At 39.6% G+C, this 23,414-nt stretch overlaps 1 protein-coding gene across 1 annotated transcript in view; it reads right to left on the reverse strand.

The window, feature by feature from the left end:
* Positions 1-1,880: 1,880 nt before the first annotated feature.
* Positions 1,881-23,414, reverse strand: part of LOC124257338 (BTB/POZ domain-containing protein 6-like) — a 66,728-nt gene continuing 45,194 nt past the window's right edge. The window contains exons 3-4 of the mRNA XM_046691375.1: positions 19,021-19,574; positions 1,881-1,978 (exon numbers count right to left, since the gene is read on the reverse strand). Of these exons, the coding sequence (XP_046547331.1) occupies positions 1,917-1,978; positions 19,021-19,574 (616 nt within the window). The 3' untranslated portion in view covers positions 1,881-1,916. The remainder of the gene's footprint in view (positions 1,979-19,020; positions 19,575-23,414) is intronic.

A 23,414-nucleotide genomic window follows, 5' to 3' on the forward strand; every position in this document is an offset into this window, starting at 1 on the left:
AACACACAAAATGTTTCTTGCATAATTTGTTTCCTGAATTTTGTGATGCATGTAGTGCAGATTTTGCATTTTTGGGAGTACCAACATAAACTGTCAAACAAAATGGGGATCGTGAGGCTGCAACATAGCAAAACAAATGTGCTTGAGGTTGACAAATATATATAGCATGTAGAAAAATATAACATAAAAACAACTGATGCAGATTTAGGCAAAGGACGTCGACAATGAGTATAAACATATAAGATCCTTGTCGGGATCGAAACAGGCATTTTGTGTGCCCATCACGCACTACACAAATACAAGTGAACATGGCTGCAGCAGCAGCAACAACAGCAGCAACAACAACAACAACAACGTCAACAATAATAATTATCTCAACAGTATTTATTGGGATTATTTGAGAGAAAAACGCTTTATTCAATAAAAGCTGACTGTAGCCCCTGTTTACAATGTCTTTAGTGAGTTAGTGAGTGAGTGAGTGAGTGAGTGACCAGACATCGTACCCATGTGGCGAATCGAACCCACCCAGGTCTTCAGCTTGAGGAGCGGGCACCCCTCTAACTCCATTTCTAGAAGACCAGCAGATGTGAGAAGATAATATTTCTCCCAACATTCCCAGCCGAGATCTAATTTGGAAGGTTGACCAAAGTGGCAGTTAGGTGAATATTATCATCACTGTTTTCGTTGCTATAACCACTTCTTTCATTATATATTGCCCTTGTATTTGTACAAGGGCAAGTACGTCTGCTGTATTTTGTACTGCCATTGTATTTACTTTTTAGTAGTTTTTAATATTTACTTCTAAACATTGTTCATATTAGAGTACAATTGTTAATTATACAAACATTGTTGGTTCCACATTGTATTGAAGATCACATTCGTTGTGATCACCAGGCATTAGGTAGGCTGGTGGAATCACTCTACAGTGCGTCGAGAAACTATTTCACACATTCAAAACAGTACAATTGAATAACAGACAATTGCTTCTAGAAGATGTGTTATAAATCAAGCTACATTTTATAATTAGGATATTTTGCAAACAGATATGAAGCAGGTTTGACTCATTCAGTAGAACCATGAGACCATAGAACATGAAGTAACATGATGGACACACAGTTACTTCCCTTAGACCATACAAGCGACATACATTCCACTGCATTTCAGTTGTTGATTTTAAACATGGTCGTTGATATTGAATTGGTATGTACATCTATAATTTGAAATGCTCATCGGCATATTGTATTTAGTTACCTTTCCCGATTAACGCTTTCAAGTATAAGTGTTGTTTTGTCGTGTGACAACAGCTGTCATCGATGTATCAGATAATAGAGGTGTTTCTACAACACGAGGTACAAATGCAGATCTGATGGGTTTTGTGGTCAGCGTCACCCATTTGGTAGATGTATTCATCGCCAGTCCACATGCTACTTTAATGTTGGGATACTGAATATGAAGCCAGGTATGTTTCCTTTCAGGGCTGTTGTCTCTGTATCGTAATTATAGGTGTTTGAAAACGTGAACCGAACTCCATCAGTGGTTACAGTCTGCTTTCCATTTATCCCAATGTAGCCTCTGTAGTTCTTGTGACTCCCGTAACCTCCCCAGCCTCCAGAAATCCCCTGGCCCCCCTGTGATCCAAGTAAGCCTCCTTATCCTTTAAATTCATTCTCACACAGAGGGTGTATGTGGCGCCTGGCTGCAGCGGTACCGACTCAGAGAACAAGATGTCAGTCATCTGCCCATGCCCGAGAAGCTGCACGTCGGTCTCCAGTGGTTCAATTATATCTGATTCATCTTCGTCATACAGTGACATAATCACTGAAACATTCATGTCACCATATCTACCATACAGCTGAAAACCTTTCAGTTGAATCCTGTGATTGACACGAATCGAGAGAGCATGTTTTCCTGCCCCACTACATTTCACACATGACACAGTTGCAAATATCAGGTTCCTGCATTTGCTTTCTCTTTAAACCTACAAATGGGGAAATGTCAACAGTAGAGTCAATAGATCTGTCAATAATTTTAACTCTCTCCTCCGCTGTCAGTAATCCAGATGGGCCCACAACCTTCACTAGATACTCCAGGGACAGGCTGGTGAACCGGATCTCATACCTCATGTCACCCAAGAGTCTTCGTCTGTTCTCAGGCGTGTCACTCACACCTTCCTTCCGGCATCTTTTCTTTGTCCAGGACAGCACTGCTTCAAATATATCTTCCTCTTTCAGGTTCAGCGTCTCCGATTTCAGGAGAATTTCCAGACAATCAGAGCAAAGACCCACAAATCCTGGAGACTTGGTCACTCTCTCCCCTCCTTCTGTCAGGATCGTCAGGGCCTTCTGTTCCAAGTCTAGTTCCCCGTAACCATGACACTCCTCCAGGATCTGGCAGACATTGTCTTCTGACAGGGACTCCTCCAAGAAAGTTACACAGAGATCGTACAATGCATCAAGAGAGTATTTCCTGGATGTGTACATTAGTCCCGTGACTGTTTCAGCGTTGATTCGGGCCTTGTCTGTGTACATATACCTACAATAAATCATAATGGTTCATTTGGAGACAAAGTTGTTCTTGTGAATCACCGCTCTTTTAAACATTACTTCCCATAAATATTAGAAGTCACATTGGGGAGGATGTGAGTGCTGAAGATGGAGGGGTAATGGAATATTTCAGTATTTTCAGCAACACATTCTTCAATAATTGCAGCTTAGCTATAGATGATATTGGTACATACTTTGTTCCTTGATTTTTGCTACACTGAACTTCAACTTGATATTCAACAGTTTACACTTATTATTGCAGTGCGCTATAACCTATACTCACGAATTTAACCTGCTAAGTAATAAGTGAGATAACGCATGTAATTCTGGATCCGTTGCAGCTTCATTTCACAGTATAAATGCTACAATGTCTGTTCACATGTATAGTAGGGCTGGGACAGGTCCATATTTTCTACCCGGGTACCCCACCTCTTATTACCCTACCCTACCCGGATACCCTTTATGTTAATTCCTGACATCGAAGTTGTAAGAAATGGCAATATATTCTGCAATTCGGAATTTTAAATTTCGAGTTTTTCAATATCTAAATCATGCATTATATTCAAAACAGGTGACAGTAAATTATGTCTAAATCTTCAAAGACAGCACAACCTATTAATCATGAAAGAATAACATATTATCTTGTTTAATGAATTATTCACATGATCATAACAGGTCCGGGTATTGAGTCGGGTACCCGGGTCCAATTGATTACCCATCCGTCCAGGGTATCCGGGTTACCCGTCCCAGCGTGTTACGACGTAAATTGTAATTAAAACGCAAATTGAAATACTTGCAGCAAATTGTATTAAACTTGACGTAAATTGTAATAAAAACGTAAATTGTAATACAAATTGACGTAAATTGTAATACGCAAATTGTAATAAAAATTGACGTAAATTGTAATAATTTTCGTTGCGGTAAAATATAATAATATTTACGTAAAATTGTAATAACAGTTTTAATCACTCGTAAATACGCGGGTGTTTGTTTTTCGTTGCATTTCATACATTAAATAAACTTGTTAGGGCGATAACTAACTAAGAAAAGATGGATTTTGTTCAAATTTGGTACCAAGGTATATTGGCGAGATTCACCGACACAAGTGAAATGGAGTGACGGGTATATCAAATCAAATCAAATCAAATCAAATTAGACATTTGTATAGCGCTACATATCCAGAGTCCTGCTCATGTGCGCTTAGTCGAATGCTCGTTTGAAGAGGATGGTTTTGCGACAAGATCGGAAACTGTTGATATTTTCCGATTTTCTGACATTTTCAGGTAATCAATTCCAGAGTACAGCACCCGGTCTACTAAATGATCTGTCTCCGTATGTTGTGGTTCGGACAAATGGAATAGCCTAGCTGACTAGCAATGAAATGCATCACAAATTAAACTTCAGGAAACAAAATATGCAAGAAACATTTTTGTATGTTTGAGATTGGTAGAGGTCGACTAGAATCAAACTTAGATATTAAACTGCACAAAAGGGCAATTTGAAACTACAATCGCTTGTTCAAATGACTCCCCCTTCGGTTTACTGAAAGACTGACTGAGTTTAGTTTTACGCAGCTTTCAGCAATATTCCAGCAATATCACGGCGGGGGACACCAGAAATGGGCTTAACACATTGTGCCCATGTGGGGAATCGAACCCGGGTCTTCGGCGTGACGAGCCAACACTTTAACCACTAGGCTACCCCACCGCCCATTTACTGAAAGAACTCGAGAAAGAAATGATGGATTTTGTTCAAATTTGGTACCAAGGTTTATTGACGAGATTTACCGACACCACTTGAATTTAGTGACCTTGAGGTCATTGTAAAGGTCACAGCGAAGGTGTAACAGTTTTGCACATGCCATGCTTGGTAGCCGCGAACTTAGGAAAGAATTAATAGATTTTGATCGAATTTTATAACAAGGTATATTGGCGGGAATCCCCCCTACACCAATTGAAACAAAATATGCAAAAAGCATGTTGTATGTTGGTAAAAGTCAAACTTAGATATTAAACTGCACAAAAAAAATATTTTAAACTATAATCGCTTGTTTAAGAGACTCACCCTTCATGTTTACTGAAAGGGGTGGTTTTGGAGACACTACCCACCCCCTTTCAGTTGACGTCATCATAAGGATATAACTCATCCTAAAGTTTTCACTTATTCCTACATGGTGGCAACGGTTCAAACTAAATACTGAATGGTCACACAAGTGTCAGCTCTCAATATGTTGTATATCTGGACACAATGTTTTTGAAAATGTAAAATGAGGGTGTCCTAAAAAACAGTCCCCGTCTAAATGTAAATCCAGCAATCCAAATCTTTGAATGTTGATGATGACGGGAAGTCATCCAATACTATGCTGAACATATTTTATATGATACTATCTGAGGGTATACCATTATCCAAGAGATAGCGCAATAGTGCAATTGTAAGGCGTCTGTACAGTCCCCAGGGAGGAAACTAAGATAATGTCCTATGATCGGGGATAGTAATGTACGTAGCGCCGTTAGCAGGCAATGTGCCTGGATGTGAGCGCCATATAAGCGGACTGTTACTATTACTAGATACCAAATGGGAGATGGTTTTCCATTTTCTGAAAATTTGCAAGAAACATAATACCCCAATGTTGTGATGACTTATATCTCGTTAACCACATTACCCACAATTTTGTATATGACTTTGCTAATGATTCCTTCAAAATGAAATGGAAGCTTTTTTTTAAACATTGGACATCGAGAATATACATGTAGTTAGTTTGACTATTTTTTCAACGCCCCTCGTAACATACTTAAAAGAAATGAGAACGTCTAAGGAAAAAAGCATTTCGATCTCTGAATACTTCTGAGCTATTTAAATACAAAAAGCAAAGGAATAAAGTAAATAATCTGAAAAGAATAGCCAAGGGAAACTTTTAATCTATTTTTGATAACTATTTATCACTTCAGTCTACTCAATCAGGTGGTTACTACTTCATCGGGACCCACTCCCCTTCTTGTCACTGATGATTCTGGGATACCTTCAGTTTTTACAGATTTGGATAAAGCTCAAACATTTAATGAATATTTTGTATCTGTTTCAAATGTTACTGATAGCGGCAAGACTTTGCCACCTGTTAGCCATCGCTGTGTTAACAGTATAACAAATGTCATTGTAACCGAAAAGGAGGTATCTGATAAGACCTTACCAGCAAACACATCTAGTGGACCTGATGGCATTAACATGAGAGTGTTAAAACGAATTTGTACATCTATAGCTGAACCTCTTTTTTAGTTGTATAATACATCACTGAGTGACTGTATTTCCTACATTGTAGAAAACGGGTAATGTTACTCCTATTTTGAAAGAAGGAAATGCATCCCTCCGAACTAATTACAGACCTATTAGTTTAATACCTATCCTTTGGAAAATCTTTGAAAGAATAATGGTAAAGCATGTGCACGACGATTTCCATGAACATAACATTTTAAGTAAATTCCAGTCAGGTTTTACTCCTAGTCATTCTACTACATCTCAACATAGACATTTATCATAACATATGCTCAGTCCTAGAAAATCACCACCTTTACTCTATGCTGCTTTATGATATTTCAAACGCTTTTTTACAGGGCATGGCATGAAGGTTTATTGCACAAATTAGAAAATGATGGTGTTCGTGGAAACGTACTTAGTTGGTTAACTAACTATCTATCTGGGCCCGGTTGTTCAATACTCGGTTATCTTCACCGCCGGTTAACTCCTAACGGCCGAATACATCCTTAACCGGCCGTTAGGTAACCGAACGTTAAATATGCGTTGTTCAAAACATGGTTAGTCATGCCGTTAGCTAACGTCGCCGTCAAAGTTTAACAGTGTGGTTAACGTCACTGGTTAGCTTCCATATATCCCATAGTTCCGTTTACTTCCGGTTTACCAAAAATGGAAACGCAAATGTTGCCTGCACCCCAAGGAAAAAGAGAAGTCGAAATTTCTCTGTTGACGAAGAGAATGTAATCCAGTCAATGGTTGAGGCCAACTCAATAGTTTATCATAGGCATGCAAATGTCGTAGCGTTACGAACATTTTGTATTGGAACACAAGGTTCCAGCCGTTTGCATAATTTATATTTCAAAGACATATGATCCCAGCTCTGTATGGGACTTACTTCAATTCCAGCAACAGAAAAGACATTTTAATGAAAAACTATAGCACAGCTATAGACAAAATATGATGAATCCATGAAAATAATATTAATATTAGAAGCATTTTGTCCGTTGTTAGAAAATGTATAAATATTACACACAGAGTTACGGTTAGACGGCTACAGTCTTAAGGAATTCCCACAAGACCTATCGCTCACTTTTCACTCCTTAAATTGTCATGACTGTATGGCCAAGTCGTAAAGATGCTATCAATATCATTTATCATTATTTGCCAAGTCTGTCAAAAATTGTAATGTATGAACACACATTGCCCAATCTTTTCACATCAAACAATATAGATGTTGGGTAATTAATGCCATAGCTTTTATCTGAAATATGCATTCAATACCAACAGAAACTTAATATGTTTCTAGCACCACGTGCAAGTAATCAAACTGTAATCGTACTATAGGCCCCAGGGCCAACACTGCTGAATAAAATCCATCTATTATCCGACATCATTTAGTTCAATTCACAAGTGACTGCAGAAAATGCATAATTCTTGTTAATGACTTCAAGGACGGAAAACATGTATTACATTTCATAAGTGTATTATAGAACGCTGCAACGATTCGGCAGAGAAATACTATTGTGCCATAGTATTCCTTATATGAACCTATCAGTGTATAACATTAGCATTCAGATATTGTTATAAAATAAGTTAAAAATTCCAAATATTATCGTGTAATATGACAAGAGATAGTGTTGTGTTCGCTGTGACAAAAAGGTTTCGATATTCAAATATAACATTTAATCAAAGTGACTACGAAGTAGGCCTGCATATCACTCACAACAGAAAAAGATACATAATAATGTTATGTTTATTTTCCTACACAACAGTTGCGAGAGCAGTGTTTATGCTAACTAAGTTTTCATCAGTTAATACAGCATTTTTAAAAGATGATTTGCTTCAATTAAAACATTCGAAGAATGAAAAAGAAATTAGGCCTATTGCTGAAATGATTATTACAAATATAATTAAAATCCATCTATGGGAAGGGATGCCAGACGGACATCGGATAATTACTTGGAGTATAGACTTTCAAAAATAGCATATTAATTAACAATGATATCAGTTTTTAATAAAATCAATAATAATTCTGAAACGTTGCTGATAAGCCTGGAATCGTGTTCAGATGTTTTCATAAATACACTCACACGAACGCCCAAGTGCACTTTGCGCCCTATTGGATAGTGTTTACAAAATCACGTTTCGCGAAGGCCGGTATTGAAACGCCAATTACATCACTTGTATTTCATATTCAGCGGCGACAAATGAATCACTGCATTCTAAGGCTGGGACGGGTACTCGGGTACTCGAATTCGGGTCGTATACAGCTGGAATCGAGTCCTATATCTAGGAATCGAGTATCCGGAAAGGGAGAGAGCTCTGTAATGACAAGGCTGGCTGGCTGGCTGAGTATGGTTTTACGCCGTGTTTAGCAATATTCCAGCAATATCACGGCGGGGGACACCAGAAATGAGCTTCACAAGATGTACCCACGTGGGGAATCGAACCCGGGCCTTCGGCGTGACGAGCGAACGCTTTAACCATTAGGCTACCCCGGCGCCCCGTAATGACAAGGGCAGACAATAGCTTGTCTTTTTCATTTTTGACGTAACACACATTTACATCATTGAGTGAGTGAGTGAGTGAGTTTAGTTTTACGCCGCACTCAGCAATATTCCAACTATATGACGGCGGTCTGTAAATAATCGAGTCTGGACCAGACAATCCAGTGATCAACTACATGAGCATCGATGTGCGCAACTGGGAACCGATGACATATGTCAACCAAGTCAGCGAGTCTGACCACCAGATCCCGTTAGTCGCCTCTTACGACAAGCATGGGTTGCTGAAGATCCATATTCTAACCCGGAAATTCACGGGTTTTTACATCATAGGTATTGTCCGATTAGTTGAGCATAGTTTTAATGACTGTAATTTAGCTGTGCATGAGCAGTGAATAGTTAAGTTACAGTAGCAGCAGGAACAAAATGTTCGTTGTTATAACGAGGAATGTAAGTAATGGTGTTACTCTCTATATTGGTTAAACAGACGTAACTTAAATAGCTTGAGGTCAGGTTTAATGTCTTATTACCAACTGTTCAAGTTTTCTACAATAATCTTTGTCAAATCGTGATTGAATATTCAGAAAGTTGACCCGAATGTTTTTCTTACATTTCCGGGTACTCGATTCCGATTCGGGTACGTACATGCGGGTACTCGATTCCATTGTTTCCTACTCGTCCCAGCCCTACTGAATTCCTCATACATTTTATAATCTAATTACAACTGGTCTTTTTGGCACCAATACCCAGTGTCTAGATAAAGTAAAACAAAGGCGTTGCCTTCAATATCGATTGTAGCTACCATGAGCCCCCAAAACGATTGTGCACCGTCTCGGCATGGACTGAAGAAATCTTTGAATTCGACCTTGTGGAATTCTGGTCCATTCCCCTTGCAATGCCAGCGAAATTTAATCTAACATCTGGAACGCTGACGTTCAAGATAAACGTGAACAGTGGCATTTGCTGTGGGAGGCCTGTCATTATCTTGCTCGATCAACTCCCTCTGGCGGTCAATGATCGGGACCATGTGATTTCTTAAGATTTCGTCTCTGTACCGAATTGAAGGCGCACGAAGTTAGATTTCTGTGTGCAGGATATGTTACCCCACATCATGAAGCTATCACCACCATATCGGTCAACCTTGCCAACACAATTCGGTTCAAAATGTTCATTTCGACGTCGATAGGCACGTACTCTCCCGTCACGGCACTAAAGCAGAAAGCGTGATTCGTAACCATACACGTCGCCAATTTGTAGATTTCAGCATCGAACACTATTGCACCTCTGGACCTGTCGATTTCGTCGTCGCACTACAGAGTCAAAATAGGGTCTTCTGGCTCGAAGTCCAGCTTGTCGTAAACGATTACGAATGGTTTGCGCCGACGCTATCCTAAAACCGATTCCGCAAATGATGTACCGGGATGTACCTACCCTTCGCTGCATTGGTAATCCGAGGTCTACCACATCGAGACTGATCTTTCGTAGAATCGGTTTGTTGTTATCGGTCCCATAAACGACTGATGGTACTGACTGGTGAACATTGAGGTCACATGCAACGACATATTGAGACTCTCTAGCCTCGAGTCTCTATTGACAGCAGTGATTCGCGGCATAACTATATTCTTTCATTGAGCTAAAAAAATGCGAATGACCGTCTAAAAGCAAAACCTCCTTATACAGGCAATTTCCCTGCTCACGATTCCTCAGAACTGCACTTGCAAATTTTCGAACCACGTTTCCTCCATAACATTTACATGCAAGTTGGCACTTTAATTTCGAACGTAAACGTGCATTAAATTTTCCGAAGATGCGGTCTTTGCACCGTCATTCGTTCCATGTATACAAACAAACATTTAAATGGCGACATTATAACAATGAAACACTAATTTTGAGAAATATATGAAATTTCATGTACTAGTATCACTTCTGCATTTCATTTTTTTTTTGGTGTGTGTGTGTGTGTTTATATGTAAAGACTGACTGAAAACTAAACATCATTATAAAGCGGTGTCCACAATGCCATGTCGTGGCTTGACATTTATGATTAAACAACTTAGTTGGCAGTTTCTGACATAGATTGTGACAATGATATCTCCCTAGCGACTATGGAAGGTATTTTTATTTGGTAATACATGAATTGTAAAATTGGTAGATTAAATACACCTTAAGAATTCCTTGAAGATGTCAGCCTCAATATCAGGGATGGTTACCCCCCCTTTTTCCGCCAGGGGGCCACAGAACATGGCATGGAACACACAGCTGCGACTGACAAGAACATAGCGGTGAGCTCGGACCACCTGTTGCTGTGACCCCACCCAGAAGGTGACGTCACTGAAGTCTTCGGTTTCGAGCATGCGCAGATTACACTGTTTAAGAGTCTTCCTTGCCTGCCAGTTGTCCACATACCCAGATTCTTGTCTTTTAGCGGACATCGTGTAGTTCTGAACAGATAAATCGAGAATATATATATATACATCACTGAGTGGTTGGTGAAACACTGAATATATATATTAATTAAGTAAACCAAGTAGTGTAAACATGATTCGATTACAACTAAGAACAGAAATTCACCTCACCACATTTCATTGTTCCAGCAATCCTTAACAGATGATGTATTGAGAAATTACTGACATCTTCAATTATTTTGAATATATATTGAACTGAAATGAAGATATCTTGAATAGAGATTCAGGGGCGAGTTTGTAAACAAACATTATCAAAAATCTGTCAGAATTGATGACAGAAGTACATGGTTACGTACTTCGTTACGCTTAATCAGTGTATTTTAAGTGCGAGAGAGAAAGAGAGAGTTTGTTTTGGTTGTTGTTTAAAGCCACACCCTGCAATATTCCAGCTATATGGCGGCGGTCTGTGTATAATCGAGTCTGGACCAGACAATCCAGTGTTTTGATTGAAATCATTGGTTGGTACCTTTCCTAGATGATTGCCTTTTACTCGTAACTCATAACCTGTATTTTATACTTTCACTTTGAACGAAGTACTCGGGCCGTTTCATGTTTTCCAAAGTCAAATACTGCAGACTCCAGAACTTCTGTCATCATTTCCCACAGAATCACCAAGTTTGATAGTGGGGGCGGCCATGTTTGTTTACAAACACGCTCACGCAATGGAAAACACCCTGTAAACTTTTCGTATGGCGTGTATGGAGAGTAGAGAGAGAGAGAGAGAGAGAGAGAGAGAGAGAGAGAGAGAGAGAGAGAGAGAGAGAGAGAAGATTTTGACAGAGAGAGAGAGAGAGAGATAATAGAGAGAGAGATATATAAATTCAGTGTGATGCAGCAAAAGTGCTTGCGCTCGATACGAGAGGCCGAAGTGAGTATTGCGCACCGCTAATGAAGAACATCCTTAGAAACGGATTATGGAAATTCGACGCATGGGCACCACATGTCACCATGACATCTCGCTCCCGTTGATACAAGAATTGAACGGGTTACAGGCCTATTATTATCTAAATTTACTGTCATAAAAATATGACAGTTACATGTACGTTCAGGGAAATTATCTGGGAGGACATTGATATTAACATTTCAGTAAAAATCCCACGGGAAATATTTCTAAAAAGTCTCAAGAAAATGGTAATCTGCCACTAGAATCTAAATAGGTGTGAGTTGAGTTTTACGTCGCATCGGCATCAATTCAGCCATAAAGCGACGAATCTGAACAGGATTCTTGAAGGTGGTATTGCCTGCGATGTAGGGTCATGTCGTAGCTCTCGAGACCCGTGAAGATCCGGGATAGAATAGGTCTTCAGCAACCCATGTGCTTGCCCTAAAAAAGGCGACTATCTTGTCGTAAGAGGCGACTAACGGGATCGGGTGGTCAGTTTCACTGACTTGGTTGGCACATGTCATCGGTTCCCAATTGCGCAGATCGATGCTCATGCTGTTGATCACTGGATTGTCTGGTCCAGACTCGATTATTTACAGACCGCCGCCATATAGCTGGAATATTGCTGAGTGCGGCGTAAAACTAAACTCACTCACTCACTCACTCGTAGCTCTCGACCAGTACGAGTTGTACATGGTTACCCGCCATTTTCCGAATCGGAAGTCTTTGGTTCAAAGATATATGGAAATCGTTTAGAATATCTCTATTCAAGATATCTTAAATTCAATTCAAATTGTAAACCAAAAGTCACTGTGTTCTTTAATCTGATTGGTTGAAAAACGTTATCAAATGGTATTTGATTCGCGGAAATTTTCTGCGTATTAATACATACAAACATCGCTCACACCATTGTATTGTTACGTCGTCAGCTGTGATGACGTCATTAAAATCATATTGTGACGTAAAGTCCGAATGACGTCACAAATGAGCAGTTCCAGATGCTACCATGGGAGACAGCCGAAACGGCCGGCTGATGACATTTCACTGCTGTACCCGTACTCGATGTCAATGAGTGCAGACACAAAAACGTGTGTGGACCTTTCGGTTTACTTTTGTGTTTACAATGTCGATAAACATCATGTGTTGCCGTCGTTTCCAAATGAATTCCCGTGCTTCAAATACTCAATAACACCCGGAAATTCGCCAACACATGATGTTTATCTCCTCAAATACATTTGAATAAAAATTAAATTCATTACCTCTATTTGAGAATTCTATAATTCATTTCAAGATATCAATATTTCATTTCAAGACATCTATAATTCAAGTCAAGACATCTATCATTCATTTCAAGACATCTTTAATTCATTTCAAGACATCTATAATCCATTTCCAGATATCAGCTTTTATTTCCAGATATAACTGATATGCTTCATCTTCTTCATCAGCTGAAGATATCTCTATTTTCATTCAAGTTATATTTAAAACAATTTAAGATATTAGTATTTCTGAATAAATGTGAAAACGGCTTGCCATTCTGCCAAAGTGATGCTCTTGTATTTACATGTGAACTTAGTTAATATTACAGTTGTTTATCACATCATATAGCTTTGTTGTTTGTTTGCTTGTCAGAAATTGAAACGTAAATATGTCATTATTTACATTTCATCACAATTTTCCAGCGTCCCTAACTTCCTGTTCAGCTTCGAAAAAGCACACAAAGGGACGATGGCACTATAAACAGTGATTTCTACTTAATGCATGTTTTGACTTGAGAAAGATTGTTAAATGGACACAACTCTGTAAAAGCTCTTCCAAAAGGCTGACGTGTGAATTATGCACATAGTTCAGTTAAGGTATCAACGTTATCGTACACGTCATACTGTGATAGCCGCATGGTGTGTTACGTGTTGTATACGTGTTACGGAATCTATGGGTGCAAGTGGTTGTTACAATGTGTATATTACAGTTGTTTACATGTCGCGGAATCTATGGGTGCAAGTGGTTGTTACAATGTGTATATTACGTGTTGTATACGTGTTACGGAATCTATGGGTGCAAGTGGTTGTTACAATATGTATATTACAGTTGTTTACGTGTCGCGGAATCTATGGGTGCAAGTGGTTGTTACAATGTGTATATTACGTGTTGTATACGTGTCACGGAATCTATGGGTGCAAGTGGTTGTTACAATATGTATATTACAGTTGTTTACGTGTCGCGGAATCTATGGGTGCAAGTGGTTGTTACAATGTGAATATTACAGTTGTTTACGTGTCGCGGAATCTATGGGTGCAAGTGATTGTTACAATATGTATATTACAGTTGTTTACGTGTCGCGGAATCTATGGGTGCAAGTGGTTGTTACAATATGTATATTACAGTTGTTTACGTGTCGCGGAATCTATGGGTGCAAGTGGTTGTTACAATGTGTATATTACAGTTGTTTACGTGTCACGGAATCTATGGGTACAAGTGATTGTTACAATATGTATATTACAGTTGTTTACGTGTCACGGAATCTATGGGTACAACTGATTGTTACAATGTGTATATTACAGTTGTATACATGTCGCGGAATCTATGGGTACAAGTGGTTGTTACAATGTGTATGTTACAGTTATACCGTAGGGGTGTGGTCATGTTATCAACATCCACAAATAACTACCTCTGGCTAGTCTATACCACAACACACTGTACACTAGACAAATCATCGTTCTGTACAGATGTACGTACAGTGTACACCTTACCTGAGATGGTACAGATGGTTTGAACACAGAGACGGCGAGAGCAACTTTCACCTGGCGGATACCTGTAATCCTAGTTTCGGTTTCACCCGACTTCCGTTTAATCAGTGTATTTTACGTGCGCGTATGTGATTAACGTATGATAAGGCCAGAATAACACTCGCCCCCAACCCCTCTCCCATACAGTCTAACGTCAGTAGAACGCTGTTGTCATCCAGTAACAGTATTTAAATCTACGTTATCAACGCTGTATTCAATAGAAGCTTATCTACATTGGAGATACATATTTTCCTCTGTAACAATGTCTCTTATATATACGTTTTACAATTTTGATTAAAAAGAAACTTTCAGCAATCGTCAGCAAGAGATGTTCATTTCCAAACAAAGTTGATCTTGAATCCGAAGACTGGAAGATCATTCATCCCCAGAAGTGTTAGACTGCATCATGTAAATAGCTGAAAATAAATTAACTGAGAGGTATTAACACAAGCAGTGACAATAGGTGAGCTGGGAGCAGGGTTCTCAAACTAATCGCCAATTCGTGTGGCAACCTATTTTTCGGTTGTGTAGTTTGAGTGAGTGAGTGAGTGAGTTTTACGCCGCTTTTAGCAGTATTCCATCACTATCACGGCGGGGGACACCAGAAATGGGCCTTAACATATTGTACCATGTGGGGAATCGAACCCGGGTCTTCAGTGTGATGAGCGAACGCCTTAACCACTAGGATACCCCATCGCCCGGTTGTGTTGAACCTAAGATAACTCGAACTCCCTTCGAGTTCCACACACCATTGTTTGATTGTTGTTTCTTTTGCTTTTTACACTATATGAACTTACGTCTTAGAAGCCCTCATCTCTATCAAAGGTTAGCTGTGATATTTGTAGTTGTACATGTTTACCTTTCTAAACTGTCAGCTGAACGAGACTGGAACATAAACATCAATTCAAACATTGAATCTGATCGAATCTATTTCATGATTGTATCGTCCGACTCTGACCAGTCTGTAAAGTGTACCTTAGGTGCAAAATCCCTTGAGACTTGTCTTCAATTAAAGTTGACGGCCCTGTAAATGTTTATTTTAGTAGTAGCTTTTTGTCCATAGACACGACACGTTGCAATGCATAACTACGTGTGGTATAAATACATTATCCACCAACTGTATGATACTGGGGCACAAGGTGTTAAGGTCGTCCAAGCGGCCACGTTTCACGTTTTTTTGGACCAAACCTCCTCTATTTAGGTATCGCTTTCGCGGGAACGATCAAGCTACAGTGAACACCGAATTTAGCGTTCCCGGGACTCTCAATACACAAGAAAAACAAAGAAATGTGAGTCGTCGCCTGATACCGTAGTCATGGTAGAAATTTGATAAATAACTTGACTTGCTTGATAACGGTGTTAGTTCCTTCAAAAAGAAACGTCGCACTCATTGCAATAAAGAAGTTGACTTTCCATAGAACTTGGTTTTCCTACAATGTACATACTTTATATGTGGAATGTTCCTGTGTATTTCTATATCTCTGCATCTACTGTTAGTACATACATTGTATAGTTTATAGAATTTTGCCACTGTTCCTTCATGGAACATTAAAACAGCTGCAGCTGTATCATATTATAGGTGAGGTCGACTACTTTTTGACCGACCCTCGTAAGTAAGACTTGTCCTGGTGTTGATTGTTTCGTAAATGTCAGTCAGTCTTCCGCATACATAAATGTAGTTCTCCCAAAGGGACCTTTCTGATGATGGCGAGTTCGGCAAAGGACGTCGAGAAAGATAAGAGAAGATAAGATAAGATATTTATTGCATAGCATTCCATGAAGACTGCCTGACTGAGTTTGGTTTTACGCCGCTTTTAGCAATATTCCAGCAACATCACGGCGGGGGGACACCAGAAATGGGCTTCACACATTGTACCCATGTGGGGATTCGAACCCGGGTTTTCGGCGTGACGAGCCAACGCTTTAACCACTAGGCTACCCCACCGCCCCGTTTCCATAAACAAACAGTGGCAATATTCTATAAGCTACAAACATAAACACAGCAGGTACAAGAAATATAGATACATTTCACACATAAACGATGTACATTATAACATTGTTTTTAAGAAATCATGTGGTATAATGACAAGGAAATAATATATGAGGAGACTATGGTAAGATATAGAATTGATAAAGTTGTAAATATGGTGACATATTTTGGAAATTAATTCAGGACTTCTGTTCGTGAAAATTATTAGGAATTGTTCTTTTTTTTGAGAGTGTAGTAAATTCTTGGTCATAATAAAGCATTGTGTGTATAAGTGATTCCCTTTCTTCGCTGTAGTTGGTACATGATATTACATGGTGTTGCTCATCGTCTAAGACACTGCACATTTCACAGAGACGTTGTTCTAATGGGGTTGCAGGTTTTGTATATCTTCCAGTTTCAATTTTGAGTTTATGATTACTTAACCGTAGTTTTGAAAAATGTGATCTATGAGCTTTGTTTTAACAATGAAATAGATAATTTTCGAGTTTCATAGATGACTTGACCAATCTGTATGTTCTTAATTTGTTATTTGAAGTATGGGAATCACTTAATGAATGCTTGAACAGGTCTTCACATTTTTATTCATGGTAGATAGATTACATTTATTCGTGTTCGCTATTTCAAAAGTTTGCTTTATTTTATTAACTTTATGAACCCAGCCTATATTGTGATCACAGAGACTGATATTTGCTTCCATGGCATCTTTAAAGATGATATTTGTTGTGTTATTTATATGGAACTTGTAATCAATTATCGTTTTCATGATTGGTACTAGTAATGGGTACACACCCAGTTCTGCGCGAAGGCCCAGTTATGTGTTTTCTTGCCTACTCCTAGCAATGATTTACAAACCTGAAGCTGTAGCTTTTCTGGGAGCTTTTTTTAGCACTGTAAAATCTACACCCCAGACTTCACAATTGTATAACATTTGTTATAATGATTATGAGCGCATGAGATCTTTGTCGGGACCGAAACAAGTATTTTATGTGAACATAACCCAAACAAACACAAATAAAAGTGAATATGGCAGCAGAAACAACAACAGCAACAACAACAACAACAACAACAACAACGTCAACAACAACGTCAACAATAATATTTATCTCAACAGTATTTATTGGGATTATTTGAGAGAAAAACGCTTTATTCAATAAAAGCTGACTGTAGCCCCTGTTTACAATGTCTTTAACAAGTTCATGTTACATGGTCCACTAGTTACTATATCTGACATGGAGTTAAGGTTAGAAGTTTTTTAGACCAACCGGAATTTTCCAGCGTTGACCGACCCATCGAAAGTTCCAGGACAGAAACTTCTTGGACCTTCCTCAGTACATCATTAGTCATATCCCATTACAAGAGTGAGTGAGTACGTCTCCCGTATTTTGTACTGCCATTGTATTTACTTTTTAATGGTTTTTAATATTTACTTCTAAACATTGCTAATATTAGAGTACAATTGTTAATTATACAAACATTGTTGGTTCCACATTGTATTGATGATCACATTCGTTGTGATCACCAGACATTAGGTAGGCAGGTGGAATCACTCTATAGAGCGTTGAGAAACTATTTCACACATTCAAAACAATACAATAGAATAACAGACAATTGCTGCTAGAAGATGTGTTATGAATCAAGCTACATTTTATAATTAGGATATTTTGCAAACAGATATGACGCAGGTTTGATTCATTCAGTAGAAACATGAGACTATAGAGCATGAAGTTACATGATGGACACACAGTTACTTCCCTTAGACCATACAATCGCCATACGCATACAGATGCATTTCAGTTGTTGAGTTTAAACATGGTCGTTGATATTGAATTGGTATGTACATCTATAGGGTGAAATGCTCATCGGCACATTGTATTTAGTTACCTTTCATGATTACCGCTATCAAGTATAAGAGTTGTTTTGTCGTGTGACAACAGCTGTCATCGATGTATCAGATAATAGAGGTGTTTCTACAACACGAGGTACAAATGCAGATCTGATGGGTGTTGTGGTCAGCGTATTCACTGCCAGCCCACATGCTACTTTAATGTTGGGATACTGAATATGAAGCCAGGAATGTTTCCTTTCAGAACTGTTGTGTCTGTAATGTAATTCTGGGCGTCTGAAAACGTGAACCGAACTCCATCAGTGGTTACAGTCTGCTTTCCATTTATCCCAATGTAGCCTCTGTATTTCTTGTGACTTACGTAATCCCCCAGCCCCCCCGTAACGCCCTGCCATCCTGTGATACAAGTAAGCCTCCTGATCCCTGAAACCCATTGCCACATAGACAGTGTATGTGCTGCCTGGCTGCAGTAGTACCGGCTGAGAGAAGAAGGTGTCAGTCATCTGCCCACGCCCGAGAAGCTGCACCTCGGTCTCCAGTGGTTCAATTATATGTGCGCCATCTTTGACATGCAGTGAAATACTCACTGGAACCTTCGTGTCATCATATCCACCATACAGCTGACAACCTTTCAGTTGAATCCTGTGATCGACAGAAAACGAGATAGCATGGCTTTCTGCCCCACTACATTTTACAAGTGACACAGATGCAAATCTTTGGACGTATTTACAAATATGTATGTGCTTTCGGTTTAAACCTACAAATGGGGAAATGTCAACAGTAGAGTCAATAGATCTGTCAATAATTTTAACTCTCTCCTCCACTGTCAGTAATCCAGATGGGCCCACAACCTTCACTAGATACTCCAGGGGCAGGCTGGTAAACCGGATCTCATATCTCATGTCACCCAAGAGTCTTCGTCTGTTCTCAGGCTTGTCACTCACACCTTCCTTCCGGCATCTTTCCTTTGTCCAGGACAGCACTGCTTCAAATATATCTTCCTCTTTGAGGTTAAGCGTGTCCGATTTCAGGAACTTCCCCAGACAATCAGAACAAAGACCCACAAATCCTGGAGACTTGGTGACTCTCTCCCCTCCTTCTGTCAGGATCTTCAGGGCCTTCTGTTCAAAGTCCAGCTCCCCGTAACCATGACACTCCTCCAGGATCTGGCAGACTTTGTCTTCTGAGAGGGACTCCTCCAGGAAAGTTACACAGAGATCGTACAATGTATCAAGAGAGTATTTCCTGGATGTGTACATTAGTCCCGTGACTGTTTCAGCGTTGATTCGGGCCTTGTCTGTGTACATATACCTACAATAAATCATAATGGTTTATTTGGAGACACAATTGTTCTTGTGAATCACCGCTCTTTTAAACATTACTTCCCATAAATATTAGAAGTCACATCGGGGAGGATGTGGGTGTTGAAGATGGAGGGGTAATGGAATATTTCTGTATTTTCAGCAACACATTCTTCAATACTTGCAGCTTAGCTATAGATGATATTGGTACATACTTTGTTCCTTGATTTTTGCTACACTGAACTTCAACTTGATATTCAACAGTTTACACTTATTATTGCAGTGCGCTATAACCTATACTCACGAATTTAACCTGCTAAGTAATAACTGAGATAACGCATGTAATTCTGGATCCGTTTCAGCCACATTTCACAGTATAAATGCTACAATGCCTGTTCACATGTATAGTAGGGCTGGGACAGGTCCATATTTTCTACCCGGGTACCCCACCTCCTATTACCCTACCATACCCGGATACCCGTTATGTTAATTCCTGACATCGAAGTTGTAAGAAATGGCAATATATTTTGCAATTCGGAAGTTTAAATTTCGAGTTTTTCAATATCTAAATCATGCATCATATTCAAAACAGGTGACAGTAAATTATGTCTAAATCTTCAAAGACAGCACAACCTATTAATCATGAAAGAATAACATATTATATTGTTTAATGAATTAGTCACATGATCATAACAGGTCCGGGTATTGAGACGGGTACCCGGGTCCAACTGATTACCCATCCGTCCAGGGTATCCGGGTTACCCGTCCCAGCGCTAATGTATAGCTTGTAAAAATTTCACTAAGTGAAGGTGTCCGTTCCCACTTGGGCGTTGCCTTCAATATCGATTGTAGCTACCATGAGCCCCCAAAACGTTTCTGCACCGTCTCGGCATGGACTGAATAAATCTTTGAATTCGACCTTGTGGAATTCTGGTCCATTCCCCTTGCAATGCCAGCGAAAGTTAATCTAACGTCTGGAACGCTGACGTTCAAGATAAACGTGAACAGTGGCATTTGCTGTGCGAGGCCTGTCATTATCTGTACCGAATCCCTCTGAAGGTCAGGATCGCACGAAGTTAAAGATTTCGTCTTTATGTGTGGCGCACGAAGTTAGATTTCTGTGTGCAGGATATGGCTCCTCACATCATGAAGCTATCCCACATGACCACCATATCGGTCAACCTTGCCAACACAATTCTGTTCAAAATGTTCATTTCGACGTCGATAGGCACGTACTCTTCCGTCACGGCACTGAAGCAGAAAGCGTGATTCGTAACCATACACGTCGCCAGTTTGTAGATTTCAGCATCGAACACTATTGCACCTCTGGACCCGTCGATGTAGTCGTCGCACTACAGAGTCAAAATAGGGTCTTCTGGCTCGAAGTCCAGCTTGTCGTAAACGATTACGAATGGTTTGCGCCGACGCTATCCTAAAACCGATTCCGCAAATGATGTACCGGGATGTACCTACCCTTCGCTGCATTGGTAATCCGAGGTCTACCACGTCGAGACTGATCTTTCGTAGAATCGGTTTGTTGTTATCGGTCCCATAAACGACTGATGGTACTCTGGTGAACATTGAGGTCATATGCAACGGCATATTGAGACTCTCCAGCCTCGAGTCTCCATTGACAGCAGTGATTCGCGGCATAACTATATTCTTTCATTGATCTAAAAAAAATGCGAATGACCGTCTAAAACCAAAACCCCCTTATACAGGCAATGTCCCTGCTCACGATTCCTCAGACCTGCACTTGCAAATTTTCGAACCACGTTTCCTCCATGACATTTTCATGCAAGTTGGCACTTTAATTTCGAACGTAAACGTGCATTAAATTTTCCGAAGATGCGGTCTTTGCTCTGTCATTCGTATACAAACCAACATTTTAATGACGACATTATAACAATGAAACACTAATTTTGAAATATATATGAAATTTCATGTACTACTATCACTTCTGCGTTTCCTTTTTTTTGGTGGGTGGGGGTGGGGTTGCTGTTTATATGTAAAGACTGACTGAAAACTAAACATCATTATAAAACGGTGTCCACAATGCCATGTCGTAGCTTGACATTTATGATTAAACAACTTAGTTGGCAGTTTCTTACATAGATTGTGACAATGATATCTGCCTAGCGACTATGGAAGGTATTTTTATTTGGTAATAAATGAATTGTAAAATTGGTAGATTAAACACACCTTAAGAATTCCTTGAAGATGTCTGCCTCAATATCAGGGATGGTTACCTCCCCTTTTTCCGCCAGGGGGGCCACAGAACATGGCATGGAACACACAGCTGCGACTGACAAGAACATAGCGGTGAGCTCGGACCACCTGTTGCTGTGATCCCACCCGGAAGGTGACGTCACTGAAGTCTTCGGTTTCGAGCATGCGCAGATTACACTGTGTAAGAGTCTTCCTTGCCTGCCAGTTGTCCACATACCCAGATTCTTGTCTTTTAGCGGACATCGTGTAGTTCTGAACAGATAAATCGAGAGTATATATATATATATCACTGAGTGGTTGGTGAAACATTGAATATATATAAGTAAACCAAGTAGGGTAAACATGATCCGATTACAACTAAGAAAAGAAATTCACCTCACCACATTTCATTGTTCCAGCAATCCTTAACAGATGATGTATTGAGAAATTACTGACATCTTCAATTATTTTGAATATATTTTGAACTGAAATGAAGATATCTTGAATAGAGATTCAAGGGCGAGTTTGTAAACAAACATTATCAAAAATCTGTCAGAATTGATGACAGAAGTACATGGTAACTAGTGGTGATCCGATTAATTGAAATAATCGAAGATTGGTCCCCAGTGGCAAGCGTCCTCGTGCTTTAACTATAATAGTTCAGGGCAAAAGTGTGTTTTATTACACTATACATGGTGGTAGGGCGAACTGTATTTCTTTTCTAAGATGCCAAATTTAATACTTTCTAAAGATAATTACGATTAATTTAAGGCAGAAAACAAGCGACGGTGTCGGTGACCTAAATTAAGAATCCTCGCACAGGACTAACTGGCGCGCTGTTCTATTGATGTGTCTGCCCCCTACGTTACAAGAAAAAACCCCAAATGATAACAGTTTGATGACGGTTTACGTTCGGATTAAATATCTTCTCTGAATTATCTTAATTACATCTGTCATTAACGTAAATCATATTGGGCAATATGAACGTTGCATTTCTACTACCAGCGTAAGTTTAGATCAGTACATCCAGAGGAAGTTGAGTAGTCAAGCGACATTCCACAATTGCATTGTGGGAATGTAAACATTACGAACGTTACCGTGTCGCTGAAAACTTGTGAGTCGAAATGACACATTTTAACCGTCGTAAAACATAAACGTAATGTTTCCACCAGTGATGTTAGCTGCGTGAAGCAACAGGAAACCAAGAAACTGGATGCAACGGTGTAGTTTACTGTAGGAGGCCGTACGAGGCGATGACAACTGACATGCATCGTGACGTCGCTTACATTGTGACGTAATGTAAAAATGGTTCGATTACGAGGGGGCACACTAGAATGGCGCAATGACGGGATAACGTCATTCAATAGACCGATCCAGTCTGTCAATCAAAACTGGCGCATGCGTCAATTTTGGCCAATCAGCAGGCCGGGCGCGCAGTGTGGATTTGTCAGACTTATTTCCGGGGTCAAACGATGCATCCGAAGCGATGTGCTTCGAATTATGCCATTTACACTCGCTATATTTATTACATATTGCTGCGATTTGATGTGTACCTTAACAAAACCATTGCGGTCAAGACAACAAAAATGGAGGCGGATCAAGAAACGCAATAGGCCTAACGATCAGTTAAATGTCTGCACCA

This window comes from Haliotis rubra, unplaced genomic scaffold (assembly GCF_003918875.1).
Source record: "Haliotis rubra isolate DU_JTF1 unplaced genomic scaffold, ASM391887v1 Scf659, whole genome shotgun sequence".
In the NCBI taxonomy this organism is placed as follows: Eukaryota; Metazoa; Mollusca; class Gastropoda; order Lepetellida; family Haliotidae; genus Haliotis; species Haliotis rubra.